The 13,581-nt window shown below is 43.4% G+C and overlaps 1 protein-coding gene across 5 annotated transcripts in view; it reads left to right on the top strand.

The window, feature by feature from the left end:
• The window catches only part of TCF7 (transcription factor 7), a 1,045,913-nt gene that overhangs the window by 682,663 nt on the left and 349,669 nt on the right, over nucleotides 1-13,581 (top strand). For all 5 annotated transcript variants that reach the window (XM_044069246.1, XM_044069244.1, XM_044069247.1 and 2 more), the window contains one exon: nucleotides 12,871-12,961. In XM_044069246.1, coding sequence (XP_043925181.1) covers nucleotides 12,871-12,961 — 91 coding nt within the window. The remainder of the gene's footprint in view (nucleotides 1-12,870; nucleotides 12,962-13,581) is intronic.

The raw sequence follows: 13,581 nt of genomic DNA, 5'->3' as shown, positions 1-13,581 counted from the left end.
ATACTCACTTCTTCTGATTTGCAGGCCTCTACTGAGACCCATTCAGAGTCTGGTATACCGCGAGATGCTTCAACTATGGAACCCACAGATGTCGCTACCTTGGATGGGTCCGGAGCCGCTGTGCAGGTACCGGCTTCTGAGGGTATATTCAGGTATACGGACTTGCATATTAAACCGACGCTTCCTTCTTCACTTATCTTCACTTAAGCCTAAATCTCGAACCATGCCTAAAAAAACGATGCCCAGGCCACATGCTCAGGCCTCTATGCCTAAAAAACAAATGATAAGAATGGCTGAAGATTTAATAACTCTAATCAGGGAGTAGCCAACCCCCCCTTTCTAAGAGGCCTAGGACTGAAGCTGTTTATGAATCTTCTGACCAGGATTCAGTTTTTTCTGATTATTCCAATGATCTGGATTTGCCCTTATCTACTTATGAGGATTCTAATGCAGAGGACTCCATTCCCTTTGCTTCCCCTCCAGATGATTTTTCTTTTGGGGAAACCTTACATACTCTGAGGGAGCATTTCCGCTGGGAAAGCCAGGATTTTTCTGATTCAAAAAAGAGGTTTAGGGATTTCTTACCCCTACCTCAACATAGGCCTTTAGCTATTCCTCCTGTACTAGACGTTGTTGATCATGCTTTTTCGGAATCTAGTTTGGCCCCTGATTCCTTGCCTCCTGCTCCCAGAAAACCTGACAGATACTACAGAGTCCCTGGGTCACACAAGTTCCTTTTTAAAAATCATGTTGTGGATTCGGAGACTATTTCACAGAGGCCCAAGGGCATTAAGGCTTCTACTGCTAAAAATCCTACCCCTTCTGATAAGAGACTCCAGGGTGCTGGATAGATGGGGTAAGAAGGTTTACACTTCTGCAACCTTGATCTTTAGGGCTTTAAACTGCCAGTTTCATATGTTAAAGTATCAGCAACATGTTATTGGATTGCTTAAACAGAAGATGATGTTGATTCCTGATTGTGTGGAAAATAAAGAATTACAGGATTTAATGCATTCTGCTGAACAAGTTGGAAAACATACTTTGCAATGTGGTTTTGATTCATTAGAGGCCTCTTGCAGGGCTGCTGTTACTGGGTCTGTGCTTAAAAGGCATGCTTGGCTAAAGGAGCAATCCTTGCCTGATCATGTTAAAGCTAAATTGTTGGATGCTCCCTTAAATGAGGACTGGCTGTTTGGCAACAAGGCTGAGGAAGGTCTTAAAAAGATGGAAGATAAAGCTAAATCTATGCAAACTGTTAAAGATTTTTTACAAGTTCAGCCTCCTAGATTTAGTAGGCACTGGCCCTCTAAGAATTGGTCTTTCCAGTCCCTTCCAGGTCTTCTCAAGCCAAACCCAGACACAGCAAAAGCCGCAGGTTTCAGTCCCAGGGACACACAGGACTAAGCAGTGGGAGGCCTCCACTTCCAAATCTGGGAGTAATAAGTCTCCCCCCTATGGCAAACTGTCTCAATGACTTTCATTTAAAATTTCCAAGCACTTATCAACTGACTGCCCCTTTGGGAGGAAAGATTGCTCTTCATGCAGGTTTTAAATAGTGTCCCAGGGATACAAATTTCACTTCCATACGTTGCCAACACCAAGCGGGTGGCCGGACCTACCCCCAAATCAGTGGGCAGAGGCCCAAAAAAAAGTACTTTCACTCTTAAACATGGGGGCTATTCAATTGGTACTAGAAGAGGAAAAGGGACAAGGTTTCTACTTGAGACTTTTCCTGGTACCCAGAAAAGACAATTCATGGTGTCTTATCCTAGACCTGTCTACTCTAAACACCTTTTTGGAAATTCCAAAATTCAAGATGCTGACTCTTCACCAATTACTTCCTATGCTAGGCAAAGATGCCTGGTTGGCAACACTAGATTTAAAAGAAGCATACCTGCACATCCCAATCAGGGAATCTTGCAGAAGATACCTACGCTTCAAAGCAGACTACACGCACTGTCATTTCTCTGCACTGCCCTTTGGCTTATCTACTGCACCCAGGGTATTCACAAAGTGCCTAGCTCCAGTTATTGTATTTTGCAGGTAAAGAAATATTCAAATATACCCATACCTGGACGATTGTCTTAATTCAGGCAGAAAGCCAGGACATACTTGTGAATCATCTGGCCTTTGTACAAAGGGTTCTAACTTGTCTGGGGTACACCATAAATGAAAAGAAATCACACCGGGTACCCTGTCAACAAATTATATTCCTGGGAGCAAGCTTGAATACAACTTCCCAGATGGCTTACCTCATGCCAGACAAACAAATTCATTTGACAACCTACTTCAAACAAGTGGCCTCAAAAACCCTGCTTTCTGCAAGACAAATATTGCAAGCCTTGGGGTTCATGGCCTCCTGCATTCTTTTAATTCCATATGCAAGACTGCATATGAGGAAACTACAGTGGTATCTAAAAAGCCTATGGTGTCAACATTCTCAGGATCTAGAAGCAATGATTCCTATCATACCTTGCTTATGCCTAGAATTTCTTTGGTGGGCAAAGGCCTGCCACCAAAAGAAGGGACTACCTTTCACACCACCCCCTGCCACCCAAACCCAAACAACAGACGCATCAGACTATGCATGGGGGGCTCACCTGGCAGCGAAGTGCATTCAGGGCAAATGGAACCCAAGTCAAATGCATCTGAATATCAATCAAAAAGAAATGTTTGCTGTACAGAATGCTCTGACAGCCTTCAAGGACCACATTCTTCCAGGACAACTTATGGTAAAGACAGACAACACCACTGTTATGTGGTACATAAACAAGCAGGGGGGTACACCTTTTTACCCCCTCTGCAGACTAGCCATGGCATTGTGGAACACAGCCTTGAGCTACCAAGTGCACCTACAAGCTCAATTCCTACCAGGAAAATTAAATACACTGGCAGACGGACTAAGCAGAAACCTCATGGACCCACACGAGTGGAAACTGGAACCAAGAATTTTCAACATGTTGACAAACAAATGGGGGAGCCCAGATATAGACCTGTTTGCCTCTCCCCAGAACTACCAATTGGACAAATTTTGCACAAGGACTCCCCACAAGCAAGCCTGGAAAGTGGATGCTCTGTCCTTCAGCTGGAAAAACCTATCACTCTATGCCTTCCCCCCTCTGCCTCTGGTTTCCAAAGTACTACTAAAAATCAAACAGGACAAACCAAGGATGATTTTGATTGCTCCAGACTGGCCGCGCCAACACTGGCACCCCCTCCTGTACAGTGTGTCATGGTTCTCCACATGGCATTTGCCTCAGACTCCTTCCCTGTTGTCTCAGCAGGAGAACCAGATTCTGCACCCAAGCTTCTAACACTGAACCTTGCAGCCTGGCTAATTACATAATCTCTCCTCTACCATCCCTCAGTAAACCTGTGATAGATATCATTTTAGAGGCAAGGAGGCCTAGTACTAGAAAATCCTATGCTGGAAAATGGAAAAGATTCTGTGCCTGGAACAAATCTCAAGGAATGAGCATAGCAGCGCCCAGTTTACCTCAGATTTTACAATACTTAACTGAGATGCTTCACAAGGGCCTGTCTTTTTCCTCCATTAAAATCCATGCCTTAGCCATTTCAGCTCATTATAGCACAGAACCTCCCCTCTTCTCTCATCCACTGCTCAAGCACTTCCTCAGAGGGGCCAAAAATTTGAGACCACCCAGGAGAGCTCCAACCCCAGCCTGGGACCTTAACTTTGTTTTGGAGAAACTCACTCTACCTCCTTTCGAGCCGGCTGCTACTGCAGACTTAAATTTTTTTTTCTTGGAAAACGGCTTTCCTTTTAGCAATCACTTCAGCTAGAAGGGTATCTGAATTACAGGCCCTTATGGCAGTGGAGCCTTTCGTCATCTTTCATGCGGACAGGGTGTCCCTCAGAACCAATCCATCCTTTGTGCGCAAGGTGGTATCCAGTGTGGCTCTTAATCAGTCCATTTATTTGCCAACCTTCTTTCCCAACTCACAGAACAAAGGGGAACAGATACTGCATTCCTTAGATGTGCACAGACAACTTAGATTCTACTTGGACAGGACTAAACCTCAAAGGAAATCTGAACAACTGCTGGTGGCATTTGCTGCAGGGGCAGAGGGGAAGGCTATTTCAAAGCAAACCATTTCTAAGTGGATAGGCCATTGCATTCATTTCTCCTATAAGCACCATGGAAAACCTATCCCCCAGGGGATCAGACCTCACTCCACCAGGATTGCATCTACCAGTACAGCCTTTCTCAGAGGCGGCCCTACCAGGGACATCCTAGAAGCCGCTACCTGGAGTTCTGTGCATACTTTCACCAAGCATTATCATTTGCCAATTTTCTCTAAATCCAGCTGGCTTTACCACTGCAGTCTTGTAGGGCCTTATAGCTGGTCCTAATGCTATCTAAATTCCTCCTCCCAACCATAGCTTTGGGAATCTACCCAAATGTAATGACTGCAACAGTGAAACACGAAGAACATATTACAGTTGTGTACACTTACCATAAATGTAGATGTTCGAGTGTATTCACTTTTGCAGTCCTGGATGTCCTTCATGGATGCATCTGCAGTCATAACAAGTGGGTTGTCCTGTCGTCAGGCAGCCCTGCAGTCGGCCGGATTCCAAAGTCCGGGTCCGGCTTCGGCTGATGTCGCACTCCACCCGACGTCATCTCTGTTGGTCTTCGGGTATAAAAGCATCAGCCGACGCCATTTTCCTCAGTCTTTCTTGCCGCGTGGCGCCCGAAGCAGAAGCTGTTCGCAAGTGCCGGTCGGTCGGATCCAGAGATTACTTCTACCGAATACTACTTCGAAGACTTCTAAAGCTAAGTACCCCATTGGGGACTCTTTCTTGCCTCAGCCGATGTCAGAAAAAGTTAACAATTGTTTAACCTGTGGGAAACAAATACCTCATAAAGATTTCCACTCTTACTGTCTGCCTTGTTTAGGCCCAGCCCACGACGTAGCAGCCTGTTCGGCCTGTGCCTCTTTCAACCGACGAACGCTTAGGCGTCGGTCGGAGTTTGCAGAACAGTTTTTCGGTTCTGATTTTGCGTACATTATGCCGTCGGATCCTCCGACTACCCCCAAAAAACGCAAAGATAAAGACTGACACTCGCGGTCCGCGGTTTCGGCCGAAACCACGGTAAAGCAAACCGAGTGTCTCGGTTTCGGCCGAAACCGAGAAAACTGCTCAAAGTACAGCTGAACCTATTCTTACAACTGAGGCCCCTGCTACAACTCTTGAATCGACCTCAAAAATTTTACCCACTACGGTGGTTGACTTATCAGACACCATCCCCTTGGATGTCTCTACCCCAGCACGTGGTGCTGCTAGGCCTCCAGCTGCCATGTCCATTAAGGCCTTCGCCAGGGCTAAAGCAGCCAAGACTACTAAAACAGTGCCTGTTAAACCCCCACATCCAGGCCCTCTTCTAGTTCTCAAATGCTTTCTTTGGCAGAAGATTTAATTTCTTTAATTAGAGGATCTCAATCTCACCCAGACAGGGCCTCTCAGCCCCCAGAGAAGAGACCTAGGGCAGAGCCCCTGAGCCAGTGTCTTCTGATGATTCTGCTGATGAATCAGACATAACTGACCAGCCTGAGGCTCCCTTCTCCAATTTTGAAGATTCTGATGCTGAAGAATCCATTCCAGCTGCTTCCCCACCAGAAGAATTCTCCTTTGGGGAAACCTTGCATGCCATGCGAGAACAGTTCCAATGGCAGCAACAGGATTTTTCAGACTCCAGAAAAGACTTAGGACCTTTCTGCACCTCCCACAGCACAGGCCCTTAGCTATACCTCCTGTTCTCTCTGTGGTGGATGATGCTTTCAATGATGTTTGCTCCGCTCCAGATTCTTTACCCCAGCCCCTGCCAAACCAGACAGATTTTACAGGGTGCCAGATACTCATCACCACCTTTACAAGGCCCCACTTGCAGACCCAGAAACTATATCCCAGGGTCCCAAGGCAGTAAGCGCGACCACAGCTAAAAACCCTATTACTTCTGAAAGGAAAGCAGGGTCATTAGACAGATGGGGTAAAAGGTCTACACTTCAGCTACTCTCTCAGCTAGAGCTTTAAACTGTCAGTTTCACATGATACAATACCAAGAGTTTATGCTTGATCAGTTAACTAAAAACTAACCACTGATGAATCTCTTGATAAGAAATATGTATTAGAGATGGTAAATAACATACAACAGGTTAGCAACCATTCCTTAAAATGTGGCTATGATGCACTGGAGGCTTCATTTAGATCAGCCATGACAGGCACAGTGATAAGAAGGCATGCATGGCTAAAGGAACAAGCTCTACGGATCATGTTAAAGCTAAGTTGCTAGATGCTCCTATGGACAAGACAAGTTTGTTTGGTACACCTGCCCAGCAGGTTATGAAGAAAATGGAAGAAAAGGCAAAATCTGTTCAAACTGTTAAAGATTTCTTGCAGGTTCAACCCCAAGGTTTAGCAGGAACTGGCCTGCCAAAATTGGTCCTTTCCTGACTCCACAAAATTTCAAAGGGGCAGGAATAGACGTTCCAGAGGCAGAAACCAATCCAGAGGAGGTGCCTACAGAGGACGACAGTGGCAAGGTAACAACAGAGGCACAGACACAGCCACTGCCACTACATCAGCACAACCACAGTGACTTAATCCTAAATCCGCCTACCAGGGAACAAATAGCAGCTCCTCTAGGCGGAAAGTTAACCTTATTTTCAAAGAACTGGCACTACATAACAAAAGACAAGTGGATTTTACAAACCATAGATCAAGGTTACCGGTTTCACTTCCACACTTTACCAGTCAAAAGAGGAATGCCAAATCTACCTCCAAATCAAAAACAGAGGCTCTACGCCAGATAATGGAGTTAGCAAACATGAGAGCTGTGGAAAGAGTGCCAACAGCAGAACAAGGAAAGGGGTTCTACTCCAGACTATTCCTAGTTCCAAGAAAGGAAAAAGTTGGAGACCAATTCTCGACCTGTCCACCTTAAATACATACATCATTGTCCCAAAATTCAAAATGCTGACCCTACAGCAACTTCTTCCCATGCTGGGCAAGGAGTCTTGGCTGGTAACTCTAGATCTCAAGGAGGCATACCTGCACGTCCCCATTCGACCAATCTGCAGAAGATACCTCAGATTTCTTGCAGGATCAGAGCACTATCAATTCTCAGCATTGCCCTTTGGCTTATCTACTGCGCCCAGAGTATTCACAAAATGCCTGGCATCAGTAATCGCCCATTGCAGACTACAGGGAATTCAAATTTACCCATACCTGGACGACTGCCTGCTACAAGGGGACAACAAAAGCAAGCTGACAACAGATTTACAAAGGGTCATTTACTTGCTACAAGGACTGGGATACACAGTCAATTTACAAAAGTCAAGGCTGATACCATCCCAAACAAGGACATTCTTGGCTGAATTGGACACAGTACAACAAATGGCATTCCTGACTACAGAAAAACAAAAGAACTTCCTCTTTACTTCTTGGCACTAACAAAACTGAACAAGTTAACAGCAAGAAAAGTTCTGCAGGCCTTGGGCTTCATGGCATCATGCATAATCTTGGTCCCATTTGCCAGACTACATATGAGGAAACTACAGTGGTACCTAAAGAATTTATGGTCCCAACACAGACACAATCTAGAAACAGAAATCCCACTAATTCCATGCTTAAAACAGGAGTTCCTATGGTGGGCTCAGGCATGCCAGTCAAACCCAGGCCTACCCTTTCGCAGATGTCAACCAAGCCAGACCATCACAACAGACGCTTCAGACCTAGGATGGGGGACCACATGCTGGACAAATGCGTGCAAGGATTGTGGACACAGGATCAACTTCACCTGCACATCAATCTAAAAGAAATGCTGGCAGTAAAACTGGCAATCCAAAAGTTCAAACCATTTCTCAAAGAGGGCCAGTTGATGATAAGGACAGACAACACCACAGTCATGTGGTACATCAACAAACAGGGAGGCACTCATTCATACCCCCTATGCAGACTGACCTTGGAGCTGTGGACCCTGGCACTCAGCTACAACATTCAGTTACAGGCAATATTTGTACCGGCGAAAGACAATACTCTAGCAGACATATTAAGCAGAACCACTTTGGATGCCCACGAATGGAAGCTGCACCCGGACATCTTCAAGACCATCTCAAAGAAATGGGGAATGCCACAGATAGACCTATTCGCATCAACTCTCAATCACCAGCTCAAAAAATTCTGCACAAGGACATTCCACCCACTAGCATGGAAAGTGGACTCACTCTCCTTCAACTGGAAAGGCCTAACAGCATATGCATTCCCACCTCTTCCTTTGATACACAAGGTACTACTAAAAATCAAGGAAGAACGTCCAAGGATAATCCTGATAGCTCCAAACTGGCCAAGACAACACTGGTACCCACTACTGAAGAGCATGTCTCGGAACAAAATGTGGCCAATACCTCTGATGCCTTTGATGTTAACTCAGAACAACTACAGCATCATACATCCAAACCTAAAAACGCTGCAACTGACTGCATGGAACATCACATAGCAGCAGCTAATCCAGAACTTTCCCAAAGAGTTAAAGACATTATTCTTGAAGCACGCAGACCTTCAACAAGAAGGAACTATGCTGGAAAATGGAAAAGGTTTGTCATTTGGAGTACGGAAAGAGGAAAAGATGTGTCAAACATAGATATGCCTAACATTCTGGAGTATCTGGCCGAACTTCTTCATTCAGGCCTGTCCTACTCCTCCATCAAGATACATGCATCAGCTATTTCAGCGGAATACAGCTTTGATCCACCTGTTTTTTCGCACCCTTTGCTCAGGCAGTTCCTCAGAGGAATCAAGAATGTAAAACCTCCAAGGAAACCACCATTACCAGCTTGGGATTTAAACTTTGTGCTAGAAAAGTTGACACTATCACCCTTTGAACCAGCAGCAACAGCAGACCTACAACACCTGTCATGGAAAACTGCTTTCCTACTGGCAATTACTTCAGCAAGGAGGGTTTCAGAACTACAGGCCTTAATGGCAGTGCAACCCTTCCTAATCTTCCACCAAGATAGAGTGTCCATGAGGACTAATCCTACATTTATGCCCAAGGTGGTATCCAGAGTGTCTTTAAACCAGGCAATCCACCTACCTACCTTCTTTCCCAACCCACAAAACAGAGGGAAAGAATACTGCATACCTTGGATGTACATAGACAGCTACGCTACTACTTGGACAGAACAAAAATAGCAGAAAGACTGACCAACTTTTGTAGCCTATGCAACAGGAAGGGAAGGAAAAGCTATTTCCAAACAGACAATCTCCAAATGGATAGGAAATTGCATACGATACTGTTACTCCTTCCATGGAAAACCAATTCCACAGAACATAAGACCTCATTCTACAAGGGCAACAGCCACTACCACAGCTTTCTTACGAGGAGTGGCAGCCAAAGACATTATTGAGGCGGCTACTTGGACCTCCGTGCATACATTTGCCAAGCATTATAATTTGCCTCTATATTCCAGATCCCGAGCAGGGTTTGCCACTGCTGTACTGCAAGGGATCCTAAACACACCATAATCTACTTTTATCCTCCTCCCTAGTTGGCTATGGTATTCTACCCACTTGTTATGACTGCAGATGCATCCATGAAGGACATAGTACAGTTTTGTACCTACCATAAATGTAGATGTCCGAACTGGATAGCATCTGCAGTCAGGATTACCCTCCCTCCTTCCCTCTGTGGTACTCCTAGGGTGTTTACCCTCCTAATAGCTAGCTGTTGGGGGAGTCTTTTATGGTGTATTTGTTTGTATATATGTACATATATGCTTATTGTTGTGTTTACCTCTATCTATTTGGAAACATTGGCATCTATCCAAATTTTTAGCCTGCAAGAGGGCTACTGGCATCTGGGGCAAGAAACACTGAGGAAAATGGCGTCGGCTGATGCTTTTATACCCGAAGACCAACAGAGATGACGTCGGGTGGAGTGCGACATCAGCCGAAGCCGGACCCGGACTTTGGAATCCGGCCGACTGCAGGGCTGCCTGACGACAGGACAACCCACTTGTTATGACTGCAGATGCTATCCAGTTCGGACATCTACATTTATGGTAGGTACAAAACTGTACTTTACCCTCCCTCCAGCCCTCTAACTTCTTTTGGCTGTACCTCTACTTTCCTTTACTATGCTTAAAAGCCTTTTTGGTGTATTTGCTTTTTTGTTGGAGGTATATCATTGTATTTCTATATTTAATTGCTCCCCATTAGGGGGGCATCTGACATCTGGGGCAAGAAAAACTAATGTAATGGTGTCGGCTGCATGTTTTATACCCCTAACATCATGGAAGAAGGGTCAGCAACCGACACAGGACCCAAGACTTTGTTAATCAGGCCGACTGAGGGCTACCTGCAGGCAGATAACCCAAATGTAATGACTGCAACAGTGAATACACTCGGACATCTACATTTATGGTAAGTGCACACAACTGTACTTTTCCCTCCCTCCAGCCCCCTGGCTTTCTCTGTCTTTCTACCTCTTCTGTCTATGGCCATTCCTAATGGCATTGGTATTTACTTTGTACTGGTGGTGTTCCCACCATATACTAGCTCCCTATTTGGGGGCTCCTGACATTTGGGGCAAGAAAAACTGATGTAATGGCGTCAGCTGCCTGTTTTTTACCCCTAATGACCTGATGTCATGGAAGAAGCGACAGCATCCAATGCAGAAATACTAAGACTCTGGTATTCGGGCAGACTGAGGGCTACCTGCAGGCAGATAACCCAAATGTGATGATTGCAACAATGAATACACTCGAATATCTACATTTATGGTAACTGTACACAACTGTACTTTCTCATCAATGGTGGCTCTGCGTACCTTAGCCAGAAGGTCCCAGGAGTCTTGAATTATGTGGGAAAAGGGCTGAATAAGTTTTTCCATTTGATATCTACAAATTTAGCTAACAGTTCTGTAACCAAACATTGAGCAGCCACTATAAGACATAGGGTGTTTGATCTTCAGTCCCGTTTACCTTTTTTTACAGTTTGCTTTTTACAGACATGTCTGCCCGTGGTTCTCAAGAGCTTTTCAGCTGTTTCATTGACGCACCCCCTTCTGAACAAGTGGATTTAATGGCTCTTATACAGCAGCTTACTCAACAAATTTCCTTACAAGTTATTCAAGCCATTTCCAATGGCAGAACTAGATTACCTTGTGGTTCAGAAAGTGTACAGACCCTGGATATGCAAACTGGTCATGAAACAAATCATGTCAATGAATTGTAACAATTTCATTAATTTTTGTTGGGAAGGAAGGAAGGAAGGACATCAGTTATCCTGATGTTAACATCCAGTGGGCCCCAAATGTAGGACTTTCCTCCAGTGTATACAGAAAAAACACTTTTTGCAACACCTATTTATTCTTTTCCAGCTGCCACCCACACCATCAAAAAAGAGGGATAGTTAAGAGCCAGTTTGTCAGAATCTCCAGGTTGACATCAAATGATGAAACTTGCCAAAAAGAGTTTTCTACACTACATGACATGTTGCGGGCCAGAGGTTATCCAGAGTATTTCCCCAAGGCCATTAGAATGGATATTTGATCAGAGAGACATGGAAAATATTGTCCTATTTTAAAATACGGCTTATGTTAAGATAACAGACAAAATCCTCTTCCCAGTGACAAGCCTGATTTTTTTAGTAACATGGTAATTCACTGTTCTCTGGATGTGAAAGACATTGAAGATATAGTTCGTAGGCGCTGGTCATTTTTTTTATTGTGATGAAAACACCAAATAGTTATGTTCTCGTAACCCAGGATTTACATGTAAAAGGAGACACAACATTAAAAATGTATTGGAAAGACTCTTCTTGAGTAGTGAAAGGTCCTTTCCTATTACTAGATCCTGTGGTAGATGTAACCAATGTGTCTGTCTATATTGACAGTAACTACACTGGTAATTTATATGAGAAGATAATAAAATACACCAGGGGTGGAAATTTTATTGTGGCTCTGAACGTGTTGTATATCTGTTCCAGCTGTCAAGCATTCTATATAGGAAAAGCAAATAATGCATTGAATCGGAGAATTTATCAACACCTACGTAGTCTGCAAAGATTAGATAACAGAAGTGCTTTGACACGTCATGCTACTAAGTGTAGTGGTTTTAAAAAGTTTCATTTTTTGATTTTGGAGCAAGTTTCCTCCACAGTTTATTCAGGGGACTGGAATAACTTTTTGCTACATCGGGAGATGCTTTGGCAGTTTAGGCTGGATGTTAGTGTCCGCACAGGGTTGAACGATAACATAGCCATTACAAGTGAACTTAAGAGAAAGGTTTGTGTTGTTTGAATGTATTTCTTGTATTCATCATTCTTGTAGTTGCTTTTTTAATAACAATAATGCATTCTGAAACACAGTACATAGCTAGATATTTATTTAGCTAATAAGTAAAAATATTATTTGAGTTTTTAGGAAGATTTGGTATATTTTAACTGGATAATTTAGTGGGTGTGTCTTTTTACGTAATTGGGTATTTAAATGCCTGTTAGTTTAGCACACGTTGTTCTGATGATGTCTAACTTCAAGACAAAAGTGCTAAACATTGTGTGGGTTTTACATTTTTGCCACTGTTTTATTAAAGTTCTTTTCACGACTACGAGTGGACACAGGGATTTTTTGTTTGTGGTTTTTGGGTTTGGTCTGCAGTTCGGTTTACCGTTTTATAGTATACAAATATGAAATGTGTGTGCATGTAAATGATCCATTGGTTCAAAAATAATGAGAAACAACTGTTGGTAGTTTTTATTATAGGAGGTTATAGCTACATATTGTGTATAAGTAGCCCAAACAGTACAGTTTGTCAGTTTTTAACAATTCTGCTTGTTTGTAGGTGTACACAGGTCTCAGCAAGGTCCTGACCTCTCCAGCTTCTATTCCCTTCCTACTACTGGTGTTGGACAGATCACATCTTCTGTGGGATGGTAAGCTGTGCTTATTGTTGGAACTGTAGTTTTGCTATTCCTATGGTTTTATTCATGCTCATACAAGTAAATTAATTAGCCCACATGGAGAGAATAATTAACTCCTTCCCTCAGGATCTTTAGGCTGGTCTGTGTCTACCAGCCACAAACACTAAATAATTGTATTACAGTTTAGAAGTACCGGATTAAAGTTGTGGTAGGTTGTTAAACTCCACCGTGGTTATAAGCCAGTGTTTCATTTGGTATGTACATAATTTTGACTTAAGAATTTTTCAGTGTTTTCAAGAAGCATGTACATTATAGCTAATAAAATAACAGCTGCCAAAATGTTTTAGTATTTCTATGGGACAGTTTCACATTTTTGAAGTTATCTTCTACACTAGATACACAAAATTAAATGCTGCCATTCATGAAGTAATAATGCAAAATAATTTTGTTGTAGTTTGATGCAAATGGTGAAGTCCCTGAAAGTTATGTTTGCTTTTCATTTCAGGAACAGAGCATTGTACATATAGAAGTAGTCAGCATTTTGAGCTTAAACATTTAATATAGCAACTTCTCCTAAACATTTCATTTGACAGCTTTTTTTCTGTTTTTTTTTAATGTAGGCCAATATTCTT

This window comes from Protopterus annectens, chromosome 4.part0 (assembly GCF_019279795.1).
Source record: "Protopterus annectens isolate FY-2018-M chromosome 4.part0, PAN1.0, whole genome shotgun sequence".
Lineage (NCBI taxonomy): Eukaryota > Metazoa > Chordata > Ceratodontiformes > Protopteridae > Protopterus > Protopterus annectens.
Note: the sequence above shows the minus strand (reverse complement) of the source record. Positions and strands in the feature narration are given on the sequence as shown.